The sequence below is a fragment of the Gobius niger genome (genome assembly GCF_951799975.1).
Source record: "Gobius niger genome assembly, chromosome: 10".
NCBI lineage: Eukaryota > Metazoa > Chordata > Actinopteri > Gobiiformes > Gobiidae > Gobius > Gobius niger.
The window spans coordinates 20,269,204-20,290,834 of record NC_136861.1 but is presented as its reverse complement, the minus strand read 5'-3'; the positions used below and the strand labels follow the sequence as shown (position 1 = coordinate 20,290,834).

The 21,631-nt window shown below is 40.7% G+C and overlaps 1 protein-coding gene across 3 annotated transcripts in view; it reads right to left on the bottom strand.

Moving 5' to 3' along the window:
• adgrl1a (adhesion G protein-coupled receptor L1a) overlaps positions 1-21,631 on the bottom strand; it is a 142,186-nt gene that overhangs the window by 4,944 nt on the left and 115,611 nt on the right. For all 3 annotated transcript variants that reach the window (XM_079564273.1, XM_079564271.1, XM_079564272.1), the window contains 14 exons: positions 20,063-20,166; positions 17,618-17,803; positions 17,386-17,424; positions 14,539-14,719; positions 13,758-13,880; positions 12,780-12,985; positions 12,000-12,173; positions 10,931-11,140; positions 8,536-8,756; positions 8,207-8,273; positions 7,617-7,708; positions 6,835-7,003; positions 5,570-5,725; positions 2,909-3,005 (listed from right to left, as the gene is read on the bottom strand). In XM_079564273.1, the coding sequence (XP_079420399.1) occupies positions 2,909-3,005; positions 5,570-5,725; positions 6,835-7,003; positions 7,617-7,708; positions 8,207-8,273; positions 8,536-8,756; positions 10,931-11,140; positions 12,000-12,173; positions 12,780-12,985; positions 13,758-13,880; positions 14,539-14,719; positions 17,386-17,424; positions 17,618-17,803; positions 20,063-20,166 (2,025 nt within the window). The remainder of the gene's footprint in view (positions 1-2,908; positions 3,006-5,569; positions 5,726-6,834; positions 7,004-7,616; positions 7,709-8,206; positions 8,274-8,535; positions 8,757-10,930; positions 11,141-11,999; positions 12,174-12,779; positions 12,986-13,757; positions 13,881-14,538; positions 14,720-17,385; positions 17,425-17,617; positions 17,804-20,062; positions 20,167-21,631) is intronic.

Genomic DNA, 21,631 nt, shown 5'->3' with positions numbered 1-21,631 from the left:
CACCAGCCCTGGCAACTACCTGGGCACGGAGGCATAACTGCACCATTGACAAGCCTCTCCCGGCAACACGATGTGTAAGCACCCATTTGCAAACTCGTACCTCTAGCTGTGGCCATCGAGCTTTAGCCCACAATTAGCCATTTATGTTTTCTTCATTGCAGTAAAAGTAACCTTCGCTTTTCGTCAGTCCCTCACAAGTTTCTCGCTCACTCAACTCAACTTTTTTTCTACTACTCGATTACCTTTTTTTCCCCCAGTGGTACAGGAGTAGCAGATACTGGTACACAAGCCTAGACCACCCTCTAGTGGCTGTCAGTGTGATAATAACAAACATGTGAAATTATAAATTTTGATATATAAGTCCCACCTGAGTATAAGTCGCACCCCCAGCCAAACTATGAAAAAAAGTGTGAATTATAGTCTGGAAAATACGGTATACTGTACAGCAGTTTTGCTTCGAAGTATAAATATGAGCTCACCTTGAGTGTTAGTAGCTGGTACAATTTTTCAACATAATAAAACTTGAGTGTTCTTTTACTTTATTACGTATATTTGCCTAAATGTTTGCACATGCCTTTAGCTTGACAGTAAAATTAACTCAAAGGATTTTGGTAAATTTTTTATCGACTTCCATTTGCGCAAAGCAGCCCAGACAAGTAACCTCCTTAATATAACAAAATGAGTGCTTCTGAACACAGGGGGATATCTTTAGCATTTTTCACTATGTATAAATTTTTTTGTCATTTTTATACAGAGAACAACTCCCACAGGGGAATTTGAAAGGAGCTGTTTGCGCATCTCGTCTTATTGGACATATTACTATTGTCAGAAAGAAACTGCAGTTCAAACTCAAGTCGTGTGGAAAAAAAAATCAAAGCGCGATGCCAGTAATGACAGCACTGGGCTTCTTTAATGACTAATCCATGATGTTGGACCTCTCACTTTCCGACCTCTGTGTCTCTCCTCTCACTGCCAACTGACAAACTTCTCCGGGTGAACGTGAGGCTTCACGGTGCACTTGTTTGACAGCACAACACAGGCCGCTCCCGGGGTTGTGTGTCTGCTGATTGCTGTATCGTGACGACCTCCCACAAACCGCACGCGTCCAACTCTCTCATCCATTCTTATCCCAACACGCAACTCCTCTTCCTCGCCCATCTTCATCGCCCCCTGCCTCGCTCCTGTCACTCTCCTCAATTAGAATAATTACCCCCCGTTCGCTCACGCGCTAATCAGTTCATTAAAAACAAAATGGATGGAATTAGCATACAGAGTGACGGCGTATTTAGCGACTTTAGCGCGCGTGTCATCACCAGCGGAGGAGGTAACCCTTTTCTCGACCCTTCTCCCGTTTCTCGACAACCGAACCTTGATTGTCTATCTATCCAGAGGTGATAGCAGGCTTCAGGAGTGGCATTTTAGCCCGTCTCCAGCTCCCAAATACCAGTGTAGCAGGCTGAGTGGAGGTCAGGGGTGGCGGGCGGCTCATCACTGTACATGGATGAGATTGGTGCAAAGGGGGTTGAGTTGCCACAGGGGCTGCGCAACACAATTTCAAGTCCGTGTTACAAGAGATTGAACATTTGAAATCAATTTGAGGTAATTATGTTATCAATTATATTATTAATCTACTCTGCTCCAATCCAGTGATCCTTTAACTGCATTCATCTTGAGCATTAAAGGCGACATATACAGGTCATCCATTTGAACATGTACGGTTTGTGATACACATCTTGTATGCAAAATGTACTGCTTTCTAAGACAGTGATTTTCAGGGGAAAAGCTTCTGGAAAAAAGAGCTTGAAACTGGGTTGACAGGATGTAATTTTATGAATGGCAAGGATTAGTTTTGTCCTTCAGATGTATGTATTGTAAAGGAAGACATTTGTGAAAAAAGATCTAAAGCCTTTTATACTGATTGTGATGCTCACAAAACCGTGACAGGATATTGCTTTCAGAAAATTATGCTACGTGTTTCTCAATGCATTGCTGTGAAGAGTTAGGGTGATAGCACTGAGTTTAACCACAACTAACAAACTTAAATGAACGCGCTCTCTCTTTTCTTGTCTGTAAACAAAAAAAAAAAAAAAGATTAATATTCAGGATCGCCTGGCTGGAAGATTAACCTACTGTGCATGTTTTGGGTTTATTAATATGCACATTGATATAAACAACTGGGATTTAGTAGTTTGTCTGTTTGTTTGATGGTTCCCTGGTGAAATAAGGTTCACGTAGAGAAAAGGTTTGAGAACCAAGTCGAAGGCAGTTCTGAACGCTTGCTACTGTTACCAAGGTTTAGCTCACAGAGAGTCGACAGTTGTTTTCTCTTGTATTTTTTTGTTCTTTTCAAATGTTACCAGCCATTTAACACTTAGAACACATAGAAACACATAGAAAAATGTGTTTATTTGTGGTATAATTAAAGAGTATTGATGGATACTTGTAGACTAATCCATATAATATTACAATAATTTGGCCTAGGAAAGGTGTAATAAATGCAATTTTCTTTTCATATATAAAATTTGATCTAAGTATTTGGCCTCACACACTCCACTGGCCAAAGTGTTTTGCTAGTGTTAGTGTCAAGCTCTGTAACCAACCATGTGTAAACTTGTTGAGCTTTGAGTCGATCAAGAATATAAATGTAACAGATGAGCTGGAACATATCTGCAGATTCCAGTCTTGGCTCTTTCGATTGGCAAGGGTTTACATGAAAACACCTGCGATGTATAAATAAGTTCATCCACAAATATATAACACGATAGATTAAAATAAAAAATTGAAACTTTCGTTAAATGTTTATATGTGGACTGCCAATGCATGTCTTCCTGCGAGTCCTTGGGAATTATTGTGGAGTGGAAAAGTCATCCAAGCAGAAGCAGAGAGCACTGACAGAACAAGGGCTCACCGCGGTTCAGCGTCGGGGTGCTGTTGATATCCCCCGCCATGAACGAAGACTCCGACTGCTTCCGGACCGTGTCGTTCCACATCCGACGGATCCGGCTCTGGAAGAGTGAGCACGGAGAGAGAGAAGAAGGAGATAGAGTGGGAGGCAGGGAGAAACAACAAGTTATCAGTACAGTAGGAAGTTGGCCGCCAGACTTTGTAACTCAGTGGGGCTGCTGTAATCAGAGCTGCGGGGATCGCTCTAATCCACCAAGAACAATGGCAAACACAAGGGCAGAGAGGGAGCGGCGGCGAGGCTCCGTGTTATGTCACCTTATCAAGAGGACGCTAATAATCGGGAGATGTCTGACACGATTGTAGCAGCAGATACATTTGTAGTTGGGTCGTGGCTTGTTATGGGATGCCTTTGTTTGTTTGTCAGAATGAGCAGAGTGTGTGTGGGGCGCACCATGTGTTGTACAGTACTTCCACATTCCCTTCCTTTGGTGCCAGTCTCTATCTATAGCACAGCGACTTCAAGGATATTTGTGCTAATGAGTCATCAAGTGCCGACGATTTGTTTCTCTCGTATTTTATTTTTTTGGTAAAGACAGTACATGTAAATGGGCACACATGTGACTCATGCATGCAGGCTGTGGCCATGGGCTAATTTCCATCCATTGCCACGCATTCATCCTGGTCTATTGTTTTTTGTGCTTTAGGGAAACCGGAGCTTCCTCTGGGTGCGCCACTGTTGCATCGTCAAAAGTGCATAAAGGGAAACACTTAAAGGCGCACCGTGTAACATTTTTGACTATATTATTGCAGGCAATATAAACATGCTCCTATTGACCAGCTTTAAGAATAGATTTGGATGAGGACCTAACCTACTTAAAGCTCATTATTTGGCTTCCTTTAGTCCACATCTCCATGGATACGAGACGTCCCCTCTCCCAGTAAGGTTGCAATAAGGTCTTGGGAAAGGTGAGCAACACAAATATCTGTTATAAGATAAATGCTTGTATCTTATTCTATTTATTGGGTGAAATGTTGCGTGGTGATGTTTTAAGTTTCAAACATATAACAGGGGGTTGCCGAATATGCAACAACAACAAAAATGCAGACAAGACAAGAAGCAAGATTCATGATAGTAATAAATCACAATGCATGTGTTAATGGGATGATTGGGGGGTCTTTCATCTCCCCCTAGTGTTTCTGAATAGAATCACGAAAAAGAAGCTAACAGGCTAACGGGCAAAGCTAACTGAGGGCTAGAGCCACTTTAGCAGTATTTACAGCCAAGTTTGAGTGAGAAATTATGTATATAATAATATTAATTTATGGTTAATTGGATGTACAATATCCCTCTCTCCCTTTGTCTTTTCTGTCAGCGTAGTATTTACTCTGACGGATAATTAATTAGTAAAAAAAAACGCAACATGCTACGACACCTGCAGTGGTGCTTATGGCCTCTAGGTGCACGAGTTGCTTAGTTCTGCCTTAAATGAGTCGGCTGTGTCAATCTCAGTCAGATGAAAGAGTGATTTGCACTAATATTACCATAACAATAATTTAGCAATATATTGTGCAGCTCTAATCCACAGATAAATAATTGCTGAAACTTGCTGGTAAACAAAAGGGATTGAAGATTTCAAAGGAAGATTTTGTATTGCTTTCACATCACAGTAAGTGTAATCAGTCATTGATATTATTTGTGATACTTGGAAAAAAAGAAATCTGTGTCGCATATATCAGCAGGATATTTCTTTGTTTTTTATATGGCTATTCATTTTGCCGAAGCTTGGAAATAAGTTAAGATAGCATCAAGAGATTTTTCATCTCATTGTACCGCGGCAACTCCATTTCCTGCAAAGAAATTATTTTGACACACACACAGATTTGCCTTTTGTACACTCTCAGAAAGAGGAATAAACAATCTCTGTGCAGATGCGAATGGCCAAGAAACAGATACCGCCACCTGTCTCACACAAGTCAATATTGTATTTTATTAGTTGGATGAGGCATAACAACATGACCAATGATCGCGGAAGAGTGCCATCATTTTGGCGATTAAAGCTGGCAATATTTAAGCTAAGAGTTGCTGATGTACGATGCCAGATATTTTTTGCTTCATACGCTGCTATAAAGCTGCTGAAATCCATTCATTTTCTTGTAGTAGAAAACATTTCCTTTGCCTCTATATAGGCTACATTGTATATCTAGCATTTATGAGAGGAAAATGGATCGAATGTGCTGTTAGTATCTGGATAGCATATTTACTAATCACTAATGCGAGTCTAAATCAGTGCAGTGTCTTCACTCTAGGCTCCAGCTGTAATGTGCATATATACATAATAACCTGTATACTGCACTACCTGTATAACAATACAGATAGTGCAGCTTTCCATTTATTCTAGCAAATTAAATAAAGACACGTACGCTGAAAGCAGATGAAGTTGCATGCTGGATACGAAAAAAGGAATACTTGCTAAAACGTAAAAAGAGCACAGCTATAGGAGCCTTTTTTTTGCGCAGGGAGGGCTTCAAGGAAAAAAAAAGTTGTGAACCACTGCTCTAAGTGGCATTACAATTCAAAGTTTTGAGGCATTTTTTTTCTTTATTCAAATCCAGCAGTAAGTTTCCCATAGGACTTCTCACAGGCTGGGACTCGAAGTGTGTTTACCTGTCTGTGCGCTGCAGCGTGGCGCGCCTGGCTGCCACTGTAGTAGCGGTTGTTGGTGCGGAGGCCGGAGTTCTTGAGCGAGCCGTGGGAGCTGCTGGTGGAAGTGCGGCTGCAGCAGTACGAGTGACGCAGACACTTACTGTACTCCTTATGGACCTGGGCAAAAAATAACAACACAGCGCTGAGTTTCAGAGCTATACTCGTAAACACAAACACTCTCCAACAGAAGAAGGAGAGGCTTTTAACACTTAGCTACAGCGAAGTGTACTTAATGCAATTGCTACTGTATGAATAAGACATGCATTTAGACACGCAATCCCACACTGAGGTACGAATGCTTTCTTTCAGCAATATTGCACTGAGCACTCTGTGGGGCTGCACATCATAAGAAAAAAAATTAATGTTTCTTTCTTCTTGTAGTCAAAACAAGATATAATAAAAATCCCGGCCAAAACAAGGGTAACGTGTTATAAAATGAGGAAAAGTGACTAAACATGTGCATGCGTTTTATTTTAAGACAACAAATGGCTTCAACTGGCTTCTTACATAATGGATTTACTATGGGGAGGATATATTGTGCAGCCCTAGTGTCCTATACTTTTCAGAGTTTATTTATTATTTTGCCTCCCAGGGGAGAAATTTACGGAAAGTCAGTTGCAAACTTAACAATACAAAAAGGACATTACCAAAAAAAAGCACCCACAGTGACGAGGCTTTACACAGTCTGCACATTCAGTTGTTGCTAATTAATTTGATGGAGTGTAGTACAAAGGAGTTTTTGTGGCGGTTGTTCTTACAGAAGGGAATCCTAAACCTTCTCCCAGGCTGCAGCTGCTCACACTGAGGGCTGAGCATATAAAAGCTATTATTTTTCGAGCTTGTATCAATGTAGACGGCTCAAAAATGTCCTGCAAGGAGGTCAGAGAAGTGAACATTCCCGTGATTTTCTCCGACAATTTAACAAATCTGAGAATATGTGTCTCATATTTTGCAGCCAGGTGAAACTATTTTTTATATTTGCTCTGGAAAATGCCAATACTCAGTGCAAACCAGTTTCACATCTTTTTTCTATTTTTCTTACATGCCCAGATGCCGTACCAGTCACGACTACAAACATTTTTTTAAACCTACTCTCTTGGACAGTCATTCTCAACATTTTTAGTTGTGACCCTCAATATATAAAAAAAAAAAACGCACACGTATCCCCCACAGGGCACGTTTCCTCCCCCATATTATTTGGTGACCCCACAAAGCTAAAGCTGTACCTTCTTCTGCAGGGCACAGTGGAAGATGAAGATGAACATGCCCTGGAAGGCGTTGAAGGTGGTGAAGAGATAGGCCATGATCACTGTGTTCTCATTGATAAAGAGGAGTCCGAATGCCCAGGTCAGACCCAGGAGGAAGAGCAGCGTGATGGCGCCAAGAGCCCAAGATCTGGAATAAAAAAAAGTGATCATCAACATCTTGCGAACAACCACCTCAATATGCTACCTTCTTGCAAACTGGGATTTCGGTTTTGCTAAAAGCACATTGTAGTATTAAGTATTAAGCTCCATTTGTTTTTGGTAAATCCACTTGTCAATATTGAACTAATGACTGCTAATACATAAACTGGCACAGCGGAACAACCCAAAACAATGTGAAGAGAGCACGAAAAGCTGTTTTAGACCAGGTTTAGATATAAACCATTGTGGTTTAAAATGGGTCCTTTTGGAAGCAGAAAAATAGTAATGTATAATTTATTATCCATCTACAAAACCGTTGCTACATCAAATAGAGCAATTAGTTCATGAATAAAGTCCAGGAAACATTTTTTTATATATATATATTTAATATACATTTCCTACACGCGCTATAAGGTCTTGCCATTGGGAAGAATACTTGACATTACAATATCTCTTGATAGGCATATAAATATTAAAAATTGTTGAACTTAAAGGCTTCAGCGAAAACGTATTCAGCATAATTTATTATATGTATAGTGCATATACATAATAAAATAACATGATAAATATTGCATCAGAGTGGGTAAAGGAGCAGGGCTTACTTAATGTTATCCAGACGACTGGAGTCAGGTTTTAGAGCCGAGGAGTTTCGGATCATCTTATGCAACGTCACCATCAGGAACATGAGGTTGAGCTGGAAGAGAGAAACACACTCAGCACATTATATTCGCATGAGTGTTGCACGACAATACTATTCACATATATAACCCTTTCCAGATATAGTACTGCATAATGATTTGGTATAATGAAGTGATCAAATCAACAACACTTTTTGTTTTAAACAGAAAATGTCAATGTTTTTTTTTTTATCATAAAAAAGACAGTAGTGGTTACAAAGATACTGTATTATCAGTTCAATAAAATAAAATAAAAAGTGGTGCATTATTGTACCATAATGAAAACAATGGATATTAATGTCCTGATTAATAGGTTGTTTTATGAGAAATAAAATGGATATATATTTCAGTAACCACCAGTGCTTGGAAAACAGATTTATGTTTCCAACAGCGCTCGTTCTTTGACCATTATTGCTTCATGCCGTCTAATACTTTTACACAGTACTGTACAGTGGCGATAAAGATTTCTCTTGGACTGTGATATGAAAGTAAGACAGAAAGAGAGAGGCTAATACCATAATAACAAATGAAACGGGCCCAATGAAGCTCCAGATGAAGTAGTTATCCACTCGGAGCCAGCATCTGCAGCAGCACAGTGGAGAAGAAGGCAGTTTTACACACACATCTCACTGCTCACACCACTTTCCTGTCTCTGCGGATTATCTCATGAAAGCTAATCATAGGGCTTTGGCTAAGTGTGTTCAGAAAAAAAATCCTTCCACAGGGGAGCGTGCAAGAGCCGTTCACACACACTTCTGCATATTACATCTCCGAACCGCGGGAATAGCCTAATCCTACTCCTCTCAATCTGCAAAGGTGCAAAAAGGCCCATCTTCACACGTACGCTTTCTTGGTCCCATAGCTCTCGTGGTCTATGGCCGCGGAGATGCCCACCACAAGTGCCGGGAAGCAGTATCCGCAAAGGTAGTAGTACTTTTTGCGTGAGTACTCGCTCTCAAAGACCTCCACGAGCATTAGGTAGAGCTGCACCCCCTCCAGACACATCCAGCAGAACGCAGCCAGGAAGAAGAAATGAAGAAGACCGGCAAAGATGGGACAGGCGATCTGAAGACAGGAAATAAAAGATAGAAGGGGGAGAAATGAGCGGGTTAAGGCTGGAGTTGTAAATGTAAAACTAAGAATGGACCATAGTGTTGAGCGCGGGCTAGCTGAAGCGCTACATGCTAGCCATTGGACCGGGTTTTTGGAGCCAGCTCAATTATTTAGAATAGGGAGAAAATAAAAATTGTATAAGAATAAAATTAGGACGATGTTGCACATGTTAAGACAAACATGTGGAGGTCAGAATGACAAGCCTGTGTTCAATAATGACTTCAATTGGAAGTCCTAGGAGCCAAGAACTTCTGGAGCCAGCCGCCATTTCCTTATGCTTACAGGAAGAAGAAGGCCACAACAAGTCCATTCTTAATTTTACAGTCTGTGGTTTGACCTGACATGGATCAAGACTGAAGACTCTCCCTGCAGAGATAACCCCGTCTCCTCTGCCGTAGGCAAGCCGGTCAGCAGGCCCTGTCCAGATCATTGTTTAGTCACAACTACAGTGTAGGGTCATCCCGTTTCATATCATATTCATAAGTAGGGACGGGTTTGTAGGGATTTGGAGCAGATCACATCCCACTAAATTTTGTCAAGGCACTTTTTTAAAGAACATGACCAAATGGGAAAGGACTCCCTTGGAAAAGAGATAACTAATCTCACTGGGACTTTCCTAGTTAAATAAAGGTCAAATAAAAGAAGAAAAGACTCCTACACTGGGTAAAACTACGACTCCTGTGAATATCTTCAGAGAGATCATTTATTATGGCATGGCAGTTTTTATTACAATATGATGAAATGAAACTCCTTCCGTCACCAACAAGTTCATATTGCATTCGACTCTCAAAAGGGACATTTTCAAAGAAGGAGAATTTGCAGAGTGTCAGGAAACAGTGAAATAGTACTATATCCAGGGCAGCAGTTTCTGGTCCACAGAAGACTAGATTTCATTTTGTGAAAATTAGGCGAGACACTTCACCCGCCTTTCCACTACTGTCTGCGTGCCCTGGTGTCTGACTATGTGTGTGTTTGTGAGTGTGAAAATTGGCCCTAGGCTACAATCTGGCGCAAACATACCGTCCCAACTAAAGACAAAAATAGCATAAATACAGACCATGGGAGGTATTACATTAAAATATATATTCAATCAAACCACACAGAAAAAAAACTGAAATAATGTAACCTTAAATTTAATAAGAATTTTAGTTAATTAAATTTATAATTAAACACAACAGCTTTTTCTTTCACTTTTCCCTTAAAGGAGACATACAAACATGCATAATCTACTGTTTTGAGCTTAACCATGCTCTAATATTGTCTCCCCCCCTCAAAATCTTACCAGTCTTGGAGACATATTTAGCGTTTCCAGTAAAACTGTTTACTTTAGTAGTTTCTTCAACATTTAAAGCAGTACTAAGTAACTCACGCCCCTAGAGGTCATAAGCGCCACTACAGGTGTTATAGCATGTTGCGGGTTTTTACTCATTGATTGTCCGTGAGAGTAAATACTACCCTGACAGAAAAGACAAAGGGAGAGAGGGAGATTATACATCCAATTACACAATGGAGATTTTTTTTTTTTTTATTCAAACTTGGCTGTAAATACTGTTTAAGTAGAGCTAGCCCGCAGTTAGCTTTGCCTGTTAGCCTGTTAGCTTCTTGTGATTTCATTAGTGTGCATTGGTGACTCCAACCTGGTGCAGGTAAAGTTGCAATTGTGGTTCTCTGGCCAGAGACACCAGAGGGAGATGAAAGACCCCCCCAATCATCCCATTAACACTTGTATTTCCCCCAGAAGGACTTCGGAAAGGATTTATTAAGGTAAACAAGTTACTTTGTACTGCTTTAAGCATCCTCTGCATTTCTAAAGCAGCTCGTTTTGCACCCAAATTGCATTCATCCTAGCGTCATCATTGTGTTGCATGCCCATTTTCTATTTTGAATAAGTGATAAATCTATGATGAAGTGCACAGAAGCAGATTGCCAAGATTATTACTTTATGGATGCCACAGCAAAACATCTGACTACTACTGACTACTATACTATGAATATCCACACATTCAGGCTTGGGCCAGCAGAGAAATACCATGGTGTGTGACCTGGCTGTTGCTGTATATAGGCTAGAAAACCATATGTATTATTTTGTAATAAATAACCAGCGCATGAATAAACTGCATGCCCACCTGATAGTCTGTTTTGTCGATGCCGATGAGAAAGAGCAGCTCGGCGATGAACAGGTTGATGCACAGGTTCTTGTGGATGGTGTTGCGATCGGTCTGGAGCCCGCGCAGGAAGCAGAAGGTGGAGATACAGATGGCCAGGCACACCAGTGAGATGACAATCCCCACCCAGGTGATGACGAACAGGATGAGCTCGTTCATCCGCCCCTGGTACTGAGCAGACCGGGCGGAGAAGAGGGGGAAAAATACAAATAAATGACACAGGAGATGACAAGTCCAATGTGGGCGGAATATGCAGCAGGACAGGCAGAACAATGAGGAGGGGAGGAAAAAAAAGTTGATTTATTTAATATTTGTAAATATATGCAAAGAGCTAAAGAGTGTAGACAAGAGACGAGATATTTAAATTTATGTTGTTGTCAGATGCTGGTGCTGCGACATGCATTTGTACGCTTTCCTGAACAGCATCAATGGGGACATCAAAACAAAAACCATGTCAAATGAAGAATCTGTGATACTGTGTGTGAAAGCCTGCATACATTACCTCTCTAAGCCCACCAGCCTTTTATTGAAAATGGTGATCAACTTGCTATAATTCATATATAAGGGAGATTATTAATCATTTGTCAATGTTTGTGCAAGCTCTCTGCACTCCATAGTTGAAGTCTAGGATCTTACACTTATCATCCAAGAAGCTTCGTCAGCAACACCCGAGATCTGTGACCACAGGCAGGTTTAATAAAGAGTACTGGGGGGGTTTAACTTGTCCTAGTCACACCCCTAGGATCCTTATTGAAATCTTTAGTATTGTTGATGAAGCTTCTTCAACTGTAGAGTACAGATTATTCTATAGCATGATTTTTAGAAATGTATTATATTTATTTATGATGTTGCACTTGTCTCTAGCCTTTACTGGGAATGGTAAAATCCTAGTTGGACTTGCCATCAATATATTTCCAAAAATCCAAATGTATCCATTTTAAGCATAAATCCCCTCTTCACCTGCTCTGTCTTACCTTAAATCTATAAAGGCGATTGTACGGTTAGAAATGTAATCAAATGTTTAACTAACGTCAGGTTCATGATGGGCCATGAGGACAGCGAAGTTAGTGAGATGACTGCAGGAGCAGCTGGTGTGGGTGCTGTTGGAGCTCAGCAGCCTGCAGCCCTGGGACGACCACTGTCCCGTCATGGAGCGCTCTGAGTAGTTCCAGAAGGAGCAGTTCGGGGTGTGGTAGTTGTCCATCTGTGAAGCCACATACGTGTTTAGTGAGAGGCTTAAGGGCAGTTTCACATTGACTATAGAAATGACGAGGTAAATTGACCATTACTGGTGATGTCGGATTCTTTATTGTCACCTGAGGTATAAAGATGTGCTCTATTTTTGATTGATTTATTAATTTCATAAAGGTAGTAGCCAATTAAGCAAACTTAACAACTAGTATTACACCTACCAAAATCAGTTAATTATATATTTGTTTTATACAATTGTTAAACTACCTCAGATTTCATGAGGACATTTTAAATTAACAAACAGCAAGTAGAAGATGTACCTGTCAATCAGTATCAATCAGTAAATGCATTTTGTGAATATTTCATGTTGACGGTTTAGGCCTTATCAGCAAACGTTTCTATCAACAAAAGCATATTTATTTTCTTCAAAAACGTACATCAAGATATAAAATTATTTGATGCAGACTTTGAAAATTATGTGTAGATAAATTTGTCCATTAAATGATTTGAATCACCAAAACAAGCCGAGTATCAAAATGATGAGACACGATTAATAAGTATAATTGCGTTGCCTGTGTTCTCGTGAAAACAAAGACATTTGTATAGTGTCGTATGTCACCTGTAAGTGCCGTAGAGTGAACACCACTGGCTCCGTGAGGAACACTCTGCTGGACTCTTTGTTAATAGACGCTGCGATCACATGAGAATTGACCGCCAGCCGCCTCCGATCGTGACTCGACTCCATTTCCATTTTCACCGTCGCGTTCTCGGTTGACAGAAACGCGCCCAGGTTTTTATAGAGCAGAAACACCACCTTCACTTGCCCTGGATGTGAATAAAAAGACGGCATGTAAGATAAGAAAGAGAGAGGGTCTTTTTTTTTTTTTAAATGAAAGTGTAGATGCGGTGGGATCGATACATCGCGGTGGCGGGATAAAAGGGCAAATGTATGTGCATGACGGCTAAATATGGTAATGGCAGCGGCGAGTGACAGGGACAGACGGTGGGAAGTGACATGACTCGGGGAGAGGGAAGACGGAGAGGGGGACTTAGTGAAGGTTGGAGTGATGGTAAAGAGCGTTTCATTTTGACTGGTGCAAGAGAGCGCCATTTAATGTGGAGGGCAACGCTACAGTCATCCCTCAAGCATTCACAGATCTCCTATTATTCCATATGAATATTTCATGTGCATTGTTTCAATCATTCTAATCTCGTTCCCGCCATAGAGCCGAGCGGAGACAGGGGGGGAAAACGTGAGGATAGTGAAAGGGGAGGGGCTGATGTACGGGGGATAAGATGGCGGAGAGAGAGAGAGAGAGTGCTGAGATTGCTCTGTCAGACTCTGGGCCCCGATTGTAATCTACACGCCTCTCGAGCTATTCTATTAAGACCGCTGTTAAGAAACCATCAGGAAAAGGAATAGTCTCAGCGCTTTTGTTAATCTGATTAGCCTATTATTATGAACCAATAACTTAGTCAACTGCATGCAGATTGTTTCAAGCTTTCATGAAAATGCAAATGTCGACGTATAAGAGAATGGAGTGCACGGGGCAGGGTGATTCTTCTTCGGGCCCACAGAGGGGGGTGCAGCACTGACCGTTGCGGCTGTACTGCTTGATAGTGGAGGCGGAGAGCTGGATGGCGCTGTCGCTGGCGTAGTTTTGAGGGAAAGATAAATCCTGGAGCTCCGTCTCGGTGTTGAGAACGTGGACCTCTAAATCTGTAAATGCAATACAAGTTGTCACACAAGGAAATGCATGCGTGCAGAAGCGGTTGAGTTGACGTGACTTCATACAAGACTATAGTTGTTGAGGTGGAAGCATGAATTCTAGAAATGGCCTTTTAACTGTCAAAATGCAGATGTTTTGACCACATTTCTGTAATTACACTTAAAACGAAAGCTGGCATCTCTATTAACACCAACAAAGGCGACATTTGTTTTTACCCCTTGTCAGGTGAAATGACTTTAAAGTGGACAAATGAAACTATGTCTATAAAAAGAAAAGACCGCAACAAGTGAGCGACTGGGCTTGTCAGTATTTCCTATTGGCCAGGAGCACCCTCTGTAGGCATTAAAGTGAATGTTAAAAAACAGTGAAAACAAACTTTCACGTTCAGCTAACAGCATTCTATCAAATCAATGGGGCTATGAGGAATGCACTTTGAGAGCTGAAGTTTTATGCTCTCTATGAAATCCAAGAAATACAGAACAGAGCACTTCAACAGTACAAGCAGCGAAAAAAAAGTCGGTTTTGCTTGTTACATTTCTGTGGGTCAAGTGTCTTGCCCAAGGACTCAACGACAGTGTGCTCTACCACCTGCACTACTGTCGTCCATGACTTTCAAGTCTATCAGGTAGCAGTATGGGGAGGACTTACCGATGCTGGGTGCGTGGTCAGTGAAGTAGTTAGCGTACATGTTGTTGGCTAATAGGAAGGCGCCTTTCTCCAGGACATCCAGTAACATGGTGGCAGTGTGCGCCTGCTCCGTGCTGTTCATGTCCTGCCACGACTCCAAGGCCTCGCGACGCAAGAGGTTATCCACGATCTGCACCACGGCCTGGTGAAAAGGTAAGGATTCAGGATTATGGAGCAGGAAGCGACATAACAAACTCAAAAAGCAGAAAAAAAATATGACAAAAAGGAAATGATTTGTGATGATTTGGGACAAGAAGATTTTGATAATAATTGGTACTGAAATTCAGACATTGTCAGACATTTTGGATAAAGCTTTAACCCAAATAGAAAATTGTAGTTTGAAATGTAAGTCTACAGCCTTGACAAAAGCTTGAATCTTTAATCCATAACCTGTAAAACCCGTACTCTTTCAAGGCCAAAAACATGTTGTAGCTAGAGCAAAAACTTGATTTGAAAAGGCACAAGAGTTCTCAAAACATTCCTTACCCCAAACCGAAGTAGCTAGATCTCCACATCATTGCCCTGTGCTGAATCTCTGAATGTACAAAAACAGACCACAGCTTGCTTTTGTCGCCAACTAAAAGCCCACAGGATTGGACTCAAAATCGTGATTAGTTTTGCGCCGTTAATGACTTATTCTGACTTAATCAAGAACAATTCATTAAGAAAGTGCTTTGTATGCAGTTCACAGATAAGTGATAACTAATCATGAGACTCTGCTTCATTAACACTGTTTCGGGGACTGCTATTAGCATTAGCAAGTTAGCAATTATCAGCTAATGTTTCCATTCGTGTCATACTCCTGTGTAATTAGCCATTGTACATATCACAGTCCCTATAGGAAGCCTCTAGGTGAGAAACAAAATACTTTTCGACTGTAAATTCCACAGTATTGCAGCTGGAACATGGATGGGAACAATATAGGGTTTGGACAATTTGGTGAAAATGCTATATTACAGCATGTAAATCAAATGGTGTTTTAAAATAAACATTCAGTTCACTCTGTACATTTTAAGCCGGTCCAGGGTGATTCATAGTTGAGATAGTTGAGCTGAAATATGAGCTTCTAAACAAATACATGATTCACATGCATTTGAGAAAATGTTCTTATGGATCTAAACTGCAAGATTTGTACGTTTTTAGCGAAATTATACCAATAATAAGATGGAGATGGAAAATGTAGTTGTTTTCAAAGCATTACATAATGGCATTCTTTGCAGCTATGCTAATTGGAAACATTTAAATTACGATTTAACTGAGATTTGTGCAGCTCTTTATAATGCTGCAATGGCAACGCTCACTGCTATCAATGCTTCTACTATTCATGCTACAATTAGGGGATAACTGTAACAAAATGACACACTTATTGTAAATATTTGTACTGCAATCATGTCACCCTGCTATACAGACGTACTCCAACTACTACTGCTACTATGTCCAGTTTTACTTTCACATGTAAAAGTACATTTCACTGACTCTTGCATGGACACGTCGATCAAACTCACAATCCCTGACCATAACTTTTGCAACTTTTTCCTTTTTTTCCCCCAGGTCAGATATCTGCTATTCTATTTCACACTTACAATTCATTTAATGGCCATTTGGACGCTTGCATCCGCTATCCAATTTGTCAGAGTAGCCGGCTTGATGAATCGCGTAATACTCCTGCTCGGGCCCCTCAACATGAAGGATTGATTGTTGTGTAAAGTAAAAGAGCATATCTTTAAAATGAATTTAGCATAACAATATACTCCATCTCATGGAAGGGGGATGAGATGGGGGATATTTTTTTTTCCTTCACCTATATCTTCTTATCTTTGTGCTTATGTTGCAGTCAGTGACAAAACAAATGGCAGGGATGCTTACGACGCAGCTGCCTTTGCGTTCGTTTTGCGCCGAGATCTGAAGATGCGGCGTCGTATTACGGCTTATGCTGCAGACAGGTCAAGACACACGGGGAAAAAACAGTGTGGCGCAGAATACCGCATCCCCCTCCTCACGCGCGAGCATACACAAGGCCTTTTTCATCATATTATATTACCGCTTTCTCAGAACCGCAGATATTGCAACAATATTGAAAGAGCAGAGGCAAGAAGGGGGCGTCGCAAGCACAAACTGTTGCCCTCCATACTGTCGGAAAATTGCGTTTTCTCAGAGCCGGAGATATTGTGCCGTTTTGTTGCATGGCAAATAGGGCCAATATTACACAGTCGGGCTCCATCGTGGGCGAACAGTGAGGAAGGGAGATTAGGGGGGGTGTTACGCTGACATTTTGTTGCCATGTTAACTCAAAGATTCTATATGTTGAATGTGAGCGCAGGACAAATCTACTCTGCTACTGCAATGTTTGAGTAAACATAAGAACTGCAGCGAAACACACAGATATGTCGGGCAATCCTAAGCGTACAACAAAGTCCCTCGCTATTCAAACTACTACTACTACCATTACCCGGTGTAGGACTATTGCTGTAAATTTGACGCTGAAAAAAGGTACAAAAGTAAGATTTATATAAATTCAATGACGGCATGGGGGGGGGAACAACACATCTGCTATGGGGAAACGCCACAGCCACATTTTAATACTGTCTGCGAGGAGCTATAGCCAAACATAACCCACTACTCTTCAGCGCAAACCAGAAATCCTATAAGTGATGATTCGAAAGGCAGTATAAATCAAATAACGGAGCAACGAGCCAAGGAAATCTCATCCACAGTATTCCACTAGTCTACCGCTGAATTTATCTCCCCTCGGTTATTCCAAGTCACGCTGCTGTCCCATACCACACGGCATGTAAAGAGAGCAGATACCTGGATGTAGGCCCGACACGTCCTCTCTCGCTTCTGGAGCTGAAAAAGAGAACAAAAGTGAGGACTTAAGAAAGACAACAATAAAATGTCACTTTTTGTTGCCATGTTTTTACAACAGTGGACACTTTTGACCTAAGAGTGCAGTGCTTTGTTAAGTGGTATGCAGTGTTTAGCATGTGCCAAGAACAGTGTCTAAACTAGTGACAAAATAATAATAAGTAGCTTGTCTTACCTTGTTGTAGTTGCGTGTGGCCAGGTCTTTGTTGCCTGGCCTGAGGGCTTGGAGCTGTGCATCCAGAATGTCCAGGAGTTGCTCGATGAGGCGCACAGAGGAGCTGACGTCTCCTGCCTGGATCCTGCCCCGCGTGTGGTTGACCAGCTCACCGGCGATGTTGGCAGCGTTCTCACCACTTTTTATCTATTTAAAATTGAATACACAGGACTCTAGTTTAAAAAAAATGATTCAGCTAAACACATAAATCTTTTCTGTCATGTTCATGGAATAGTTCATATAGGAAACTGCATGGGTTGGAAAGTGACAAATGAAAACTCAATGCAAAAATATTGGAAATGGCCCATGGGACAATTCCCCTTATGGGCGCTATCCTCAAAGTGGCATCCATATATGCAAATACTCATATATAGGAGGTCAGAGGTCGTCTACTGGCTCACCACTGATTTTCGTTGAACAATTTTTGACTGACAGAGGGCTTTGCGGAAGACAACATCTTCACTGGATACCACTGACAGGAGACACAGTGAAGAGATAATATTCACTCCCCTGTACAAATTATCATATCATCTGCCCTTTTTGACATTGTCTCCAGCTTCTCAGAGGTTTTCCACATTTCGACATAGACTTGATTTTGCAAACATTTGGTACATCAGGTCACTTTCTTTATTCTTGTTGGAATACAAACTTTGCTACAAACTTTGGATAGTTGGGTAGTTACACAAGCGTCTTTGAAGCATAAGTGGCTCTCCACCATTTTTGTTATGGAATGGTATGGAAGCTTATTTGTGTAGCACTTTACACAAGTCACCCAAAGCGCTTCAAACAGTTTAGGGGATTTGTACTTCATTCACTTCACACGCGGTGGTGGTAATCTACATTTACCCGCGACTGGCACCACCATTCATTCATGCACACACATCATTTATCCTGGCCTGGGGTCAGCCCAATGTTCCCCGGCACCTAAGTTCCCCGGTACCTATGTTCCCTCGTGAGTAGAAGTGGAACGTAGATGTATTAAAATAAGGCACCAGCCCACTATCCTTCGTGTTAGTGGCTCGGGCAGTGTCAGAGTTAAGCTGATTGACGTTTCATGCTCATGACTTGCAATTGGTTGATGTACCTACTCACATACAAAAAAAAATCGCACTCGGGGAACATTGGTACGCACCCCTATTGTAAATGTTATGTAATGCTGCACACAAGAAAAAAATAAATACTTGTGTGCATAAAAAGTCAGAGACCCCTGATATAAAATGGCCTGTCCTTTTAAAGAAGAACTAAGCAACTTGTTTACCTAAATAAATCCTTTCCATAGTCCATCTGGGCACAATTCAAGTGTTAATGGGATGATTGGGGGGTCTCTGATGTCCCCCTGGTGTCTCTGGCCAGAAAACCACAATTGCAACTTTCTCTGCCACCGGGTCGGAGGCACAATACACACTGTTGGAATCACGAAGAAGAAGAAGCTAACAGGCTAACGGGTAAAGCTAACTGTGGGTTAGCGCCACTTAATCAGTATTTACAGCCAAGTTTGAGAGAAAAAAATTATCTCAATTGTGTAATTAGATGTACAATATCCCTCTCTATCCATAGTATTTACTCTAACGGACAATTAATGAGTAAAAAGACGCAACATGCTACAACACCTGCAGTGGCCCTTATGGCCTCTAGGTGCATGAGTTACTTTGTTCTGCTTTAACTTTGACAATCCATGTTTCCACAATAGAGAACCTCAATATCTTCAGCGTGTGTTGATTCTAAATAACTACTTTGTATTAATGTAGTAATCAATTCTTAGTCTCTGCATCTTAAAGTTTTTCCTTTATTACAAGTCCCTTACATATAATTGCAAATAAGTCGGTCTATGTAGAACACACCGTGAAGTTTTCTCATTCCCCCTGGTGCTGTTTCATTTGTAAATTACACCTTTAGCAACCCCAACGAATTGCAATTGATTTTAGCCAAAAGGCGAACATATAATGGATTCGAGCACGGATGTTAGCCTTCCCGTCAAAAAAAAAGAAAAAAAAATCTTTTCAAAGCTATGCATGACTAAATAATCAGTGTATTCTCGGGCATAAATTGAGCTGGCTAACGCTTTCAGACTCTACGTGAATTTTAGGGAAATCTAATTACTTGCAAAAATGAGGCGAGATGTGTTCAATACAGAATATGTAATCACACGCTTTGGTGATTCATATTGTGGATCGATGTCAGTCATTTCAAGTTATAAGCCATTGAAGTGATGGAATTGTAAAAAAAAAAAAAAAAGAAAAAAAAGAAAAAAGAAATGTTTGCAGTTAATTCAAGAATATTGTTGGAAATGGAAGTTAATTAAGTATGAAAGGTTGAGCGGTAATGAAAAGCCAATTTAAATGCATTTAAATGAGGTCAGCCTTGGAGATATGGTAATGGTGTTTTGGAGGAAGTGCAGGGTCTTACCTTCTGGGCCACCTGGTTGACCCACGGGGAGGTGCAGTTGCTCAGGTCAGGACCCCGCGGGTTCCAGATGACTTGATCGGACAAGCACTGGTATGAAGCAATGCCTATGGAGACAAAGGAGGGAAAAAGATTAGCGAAGATTAATACATGAGATTTGGCAGGAAAGCAGTTTGTTTCATTACATTATTTATTACCAAAGAGAACAGATTGTGTTTTTTTAGGCTCGACAGACTTTAATCGTCAGGATCGGGAAAGTCATTCAGCAAACTCACATAGCCCCTAAAGCTGAGGCATACAATCGGCAGGACTCAGTTTACGGTTTGATAAAGTAACGTTTTTCAGGCCCCAACGAGCCTCAACTGGTTCAGCAATGGTGTGATGGACTGCATTGTATTATCTAACCTCTTAACCCCCAACTGAACTGAGCACATTTGGCATTACCCAAATCTGAAAGCTTCTTGAAAAAAATGTCAAAAATGAGACAAAATCAAGGGTAAAAATGCAACCAAAGAGCGACAACAGCCTGACAAAAAAAGTGTGACAAAAACGCAACAAAAAAGCCACAAAGCAAAGTGACAAAAGCAATAAAAAAAAAAAAAAATTAAAAAGTGACAACAACGCAAGGAAAAAGATCCGTTTAGATGAGTTTTGTAGGTTAGGGTTAGTTTTCAAATGAGGCCTTACATTGGCCTATAGGCTGTGACCTTTTAGATTTGGGTAAAGCAGAACTGGAGAAAACACACTTGGTTAAGGTGAGGGTTAAGGGGTTAAATGCATTCAATTACCGGTGTTGGGAAGTAACTCTCACTAATTTTGAGTAACTGTATTCTGGTAAAGTAACACTTTCATTTGAGAGTATTTAGATACAGTTACTTTCCAAATATCAAGGGAAAACATCCCAGTATCAATCATTAAATGTTAGCTACATATTGCACAATATTAAGAAAGAACACTAAACTAAACTGACCTGTTTCTGCTCCTAAAATAAAATAAAGATTTAAACGCATTATGTCACAGTTCAAAAAACACTTCACATGTGTCACATGATGCACTGTGATCTACTGCTCCATTTGCCAAAAGAGTTAAAGACTTCCTTCATTTTTATTATTATACGCTGTATATGCTGTCAATGTCAAAGTATTGGAAAAGTATTCAAAGTATTCAGAATACAGTAACTCTGATTAAACAAATTAACAGAATATGTTACAAAATACAGTAACTAAAAACAATTTCAAAGTATTCTCCCCAACACCATCAATTACTGTGAAGCCCCTATTGTCTGTGAAAAGCGTAACATAAATAAAGCTATACTTCCTTACAGGATGGTGCAACTTTCTTCCAGCCTTTCTAATCCTAAGAAATACAGTTTCACAAACACATTATTAAGTCTAATTTTTTTGGGTGCAGGACTGTAGGTGCTTGCAATTAAGGTGGGATGTGTGTGGCAAGAAGCAGTGAGTAGGAAGCAAGTGTGATTTTTGCACTTGAACAAAACTGAGTTTTAAAAATGCAAAGTGTTTTCGATGTGAGAAGAACGGAGGGAGGAAGCCGAAAAAATGGGTCGGAAAT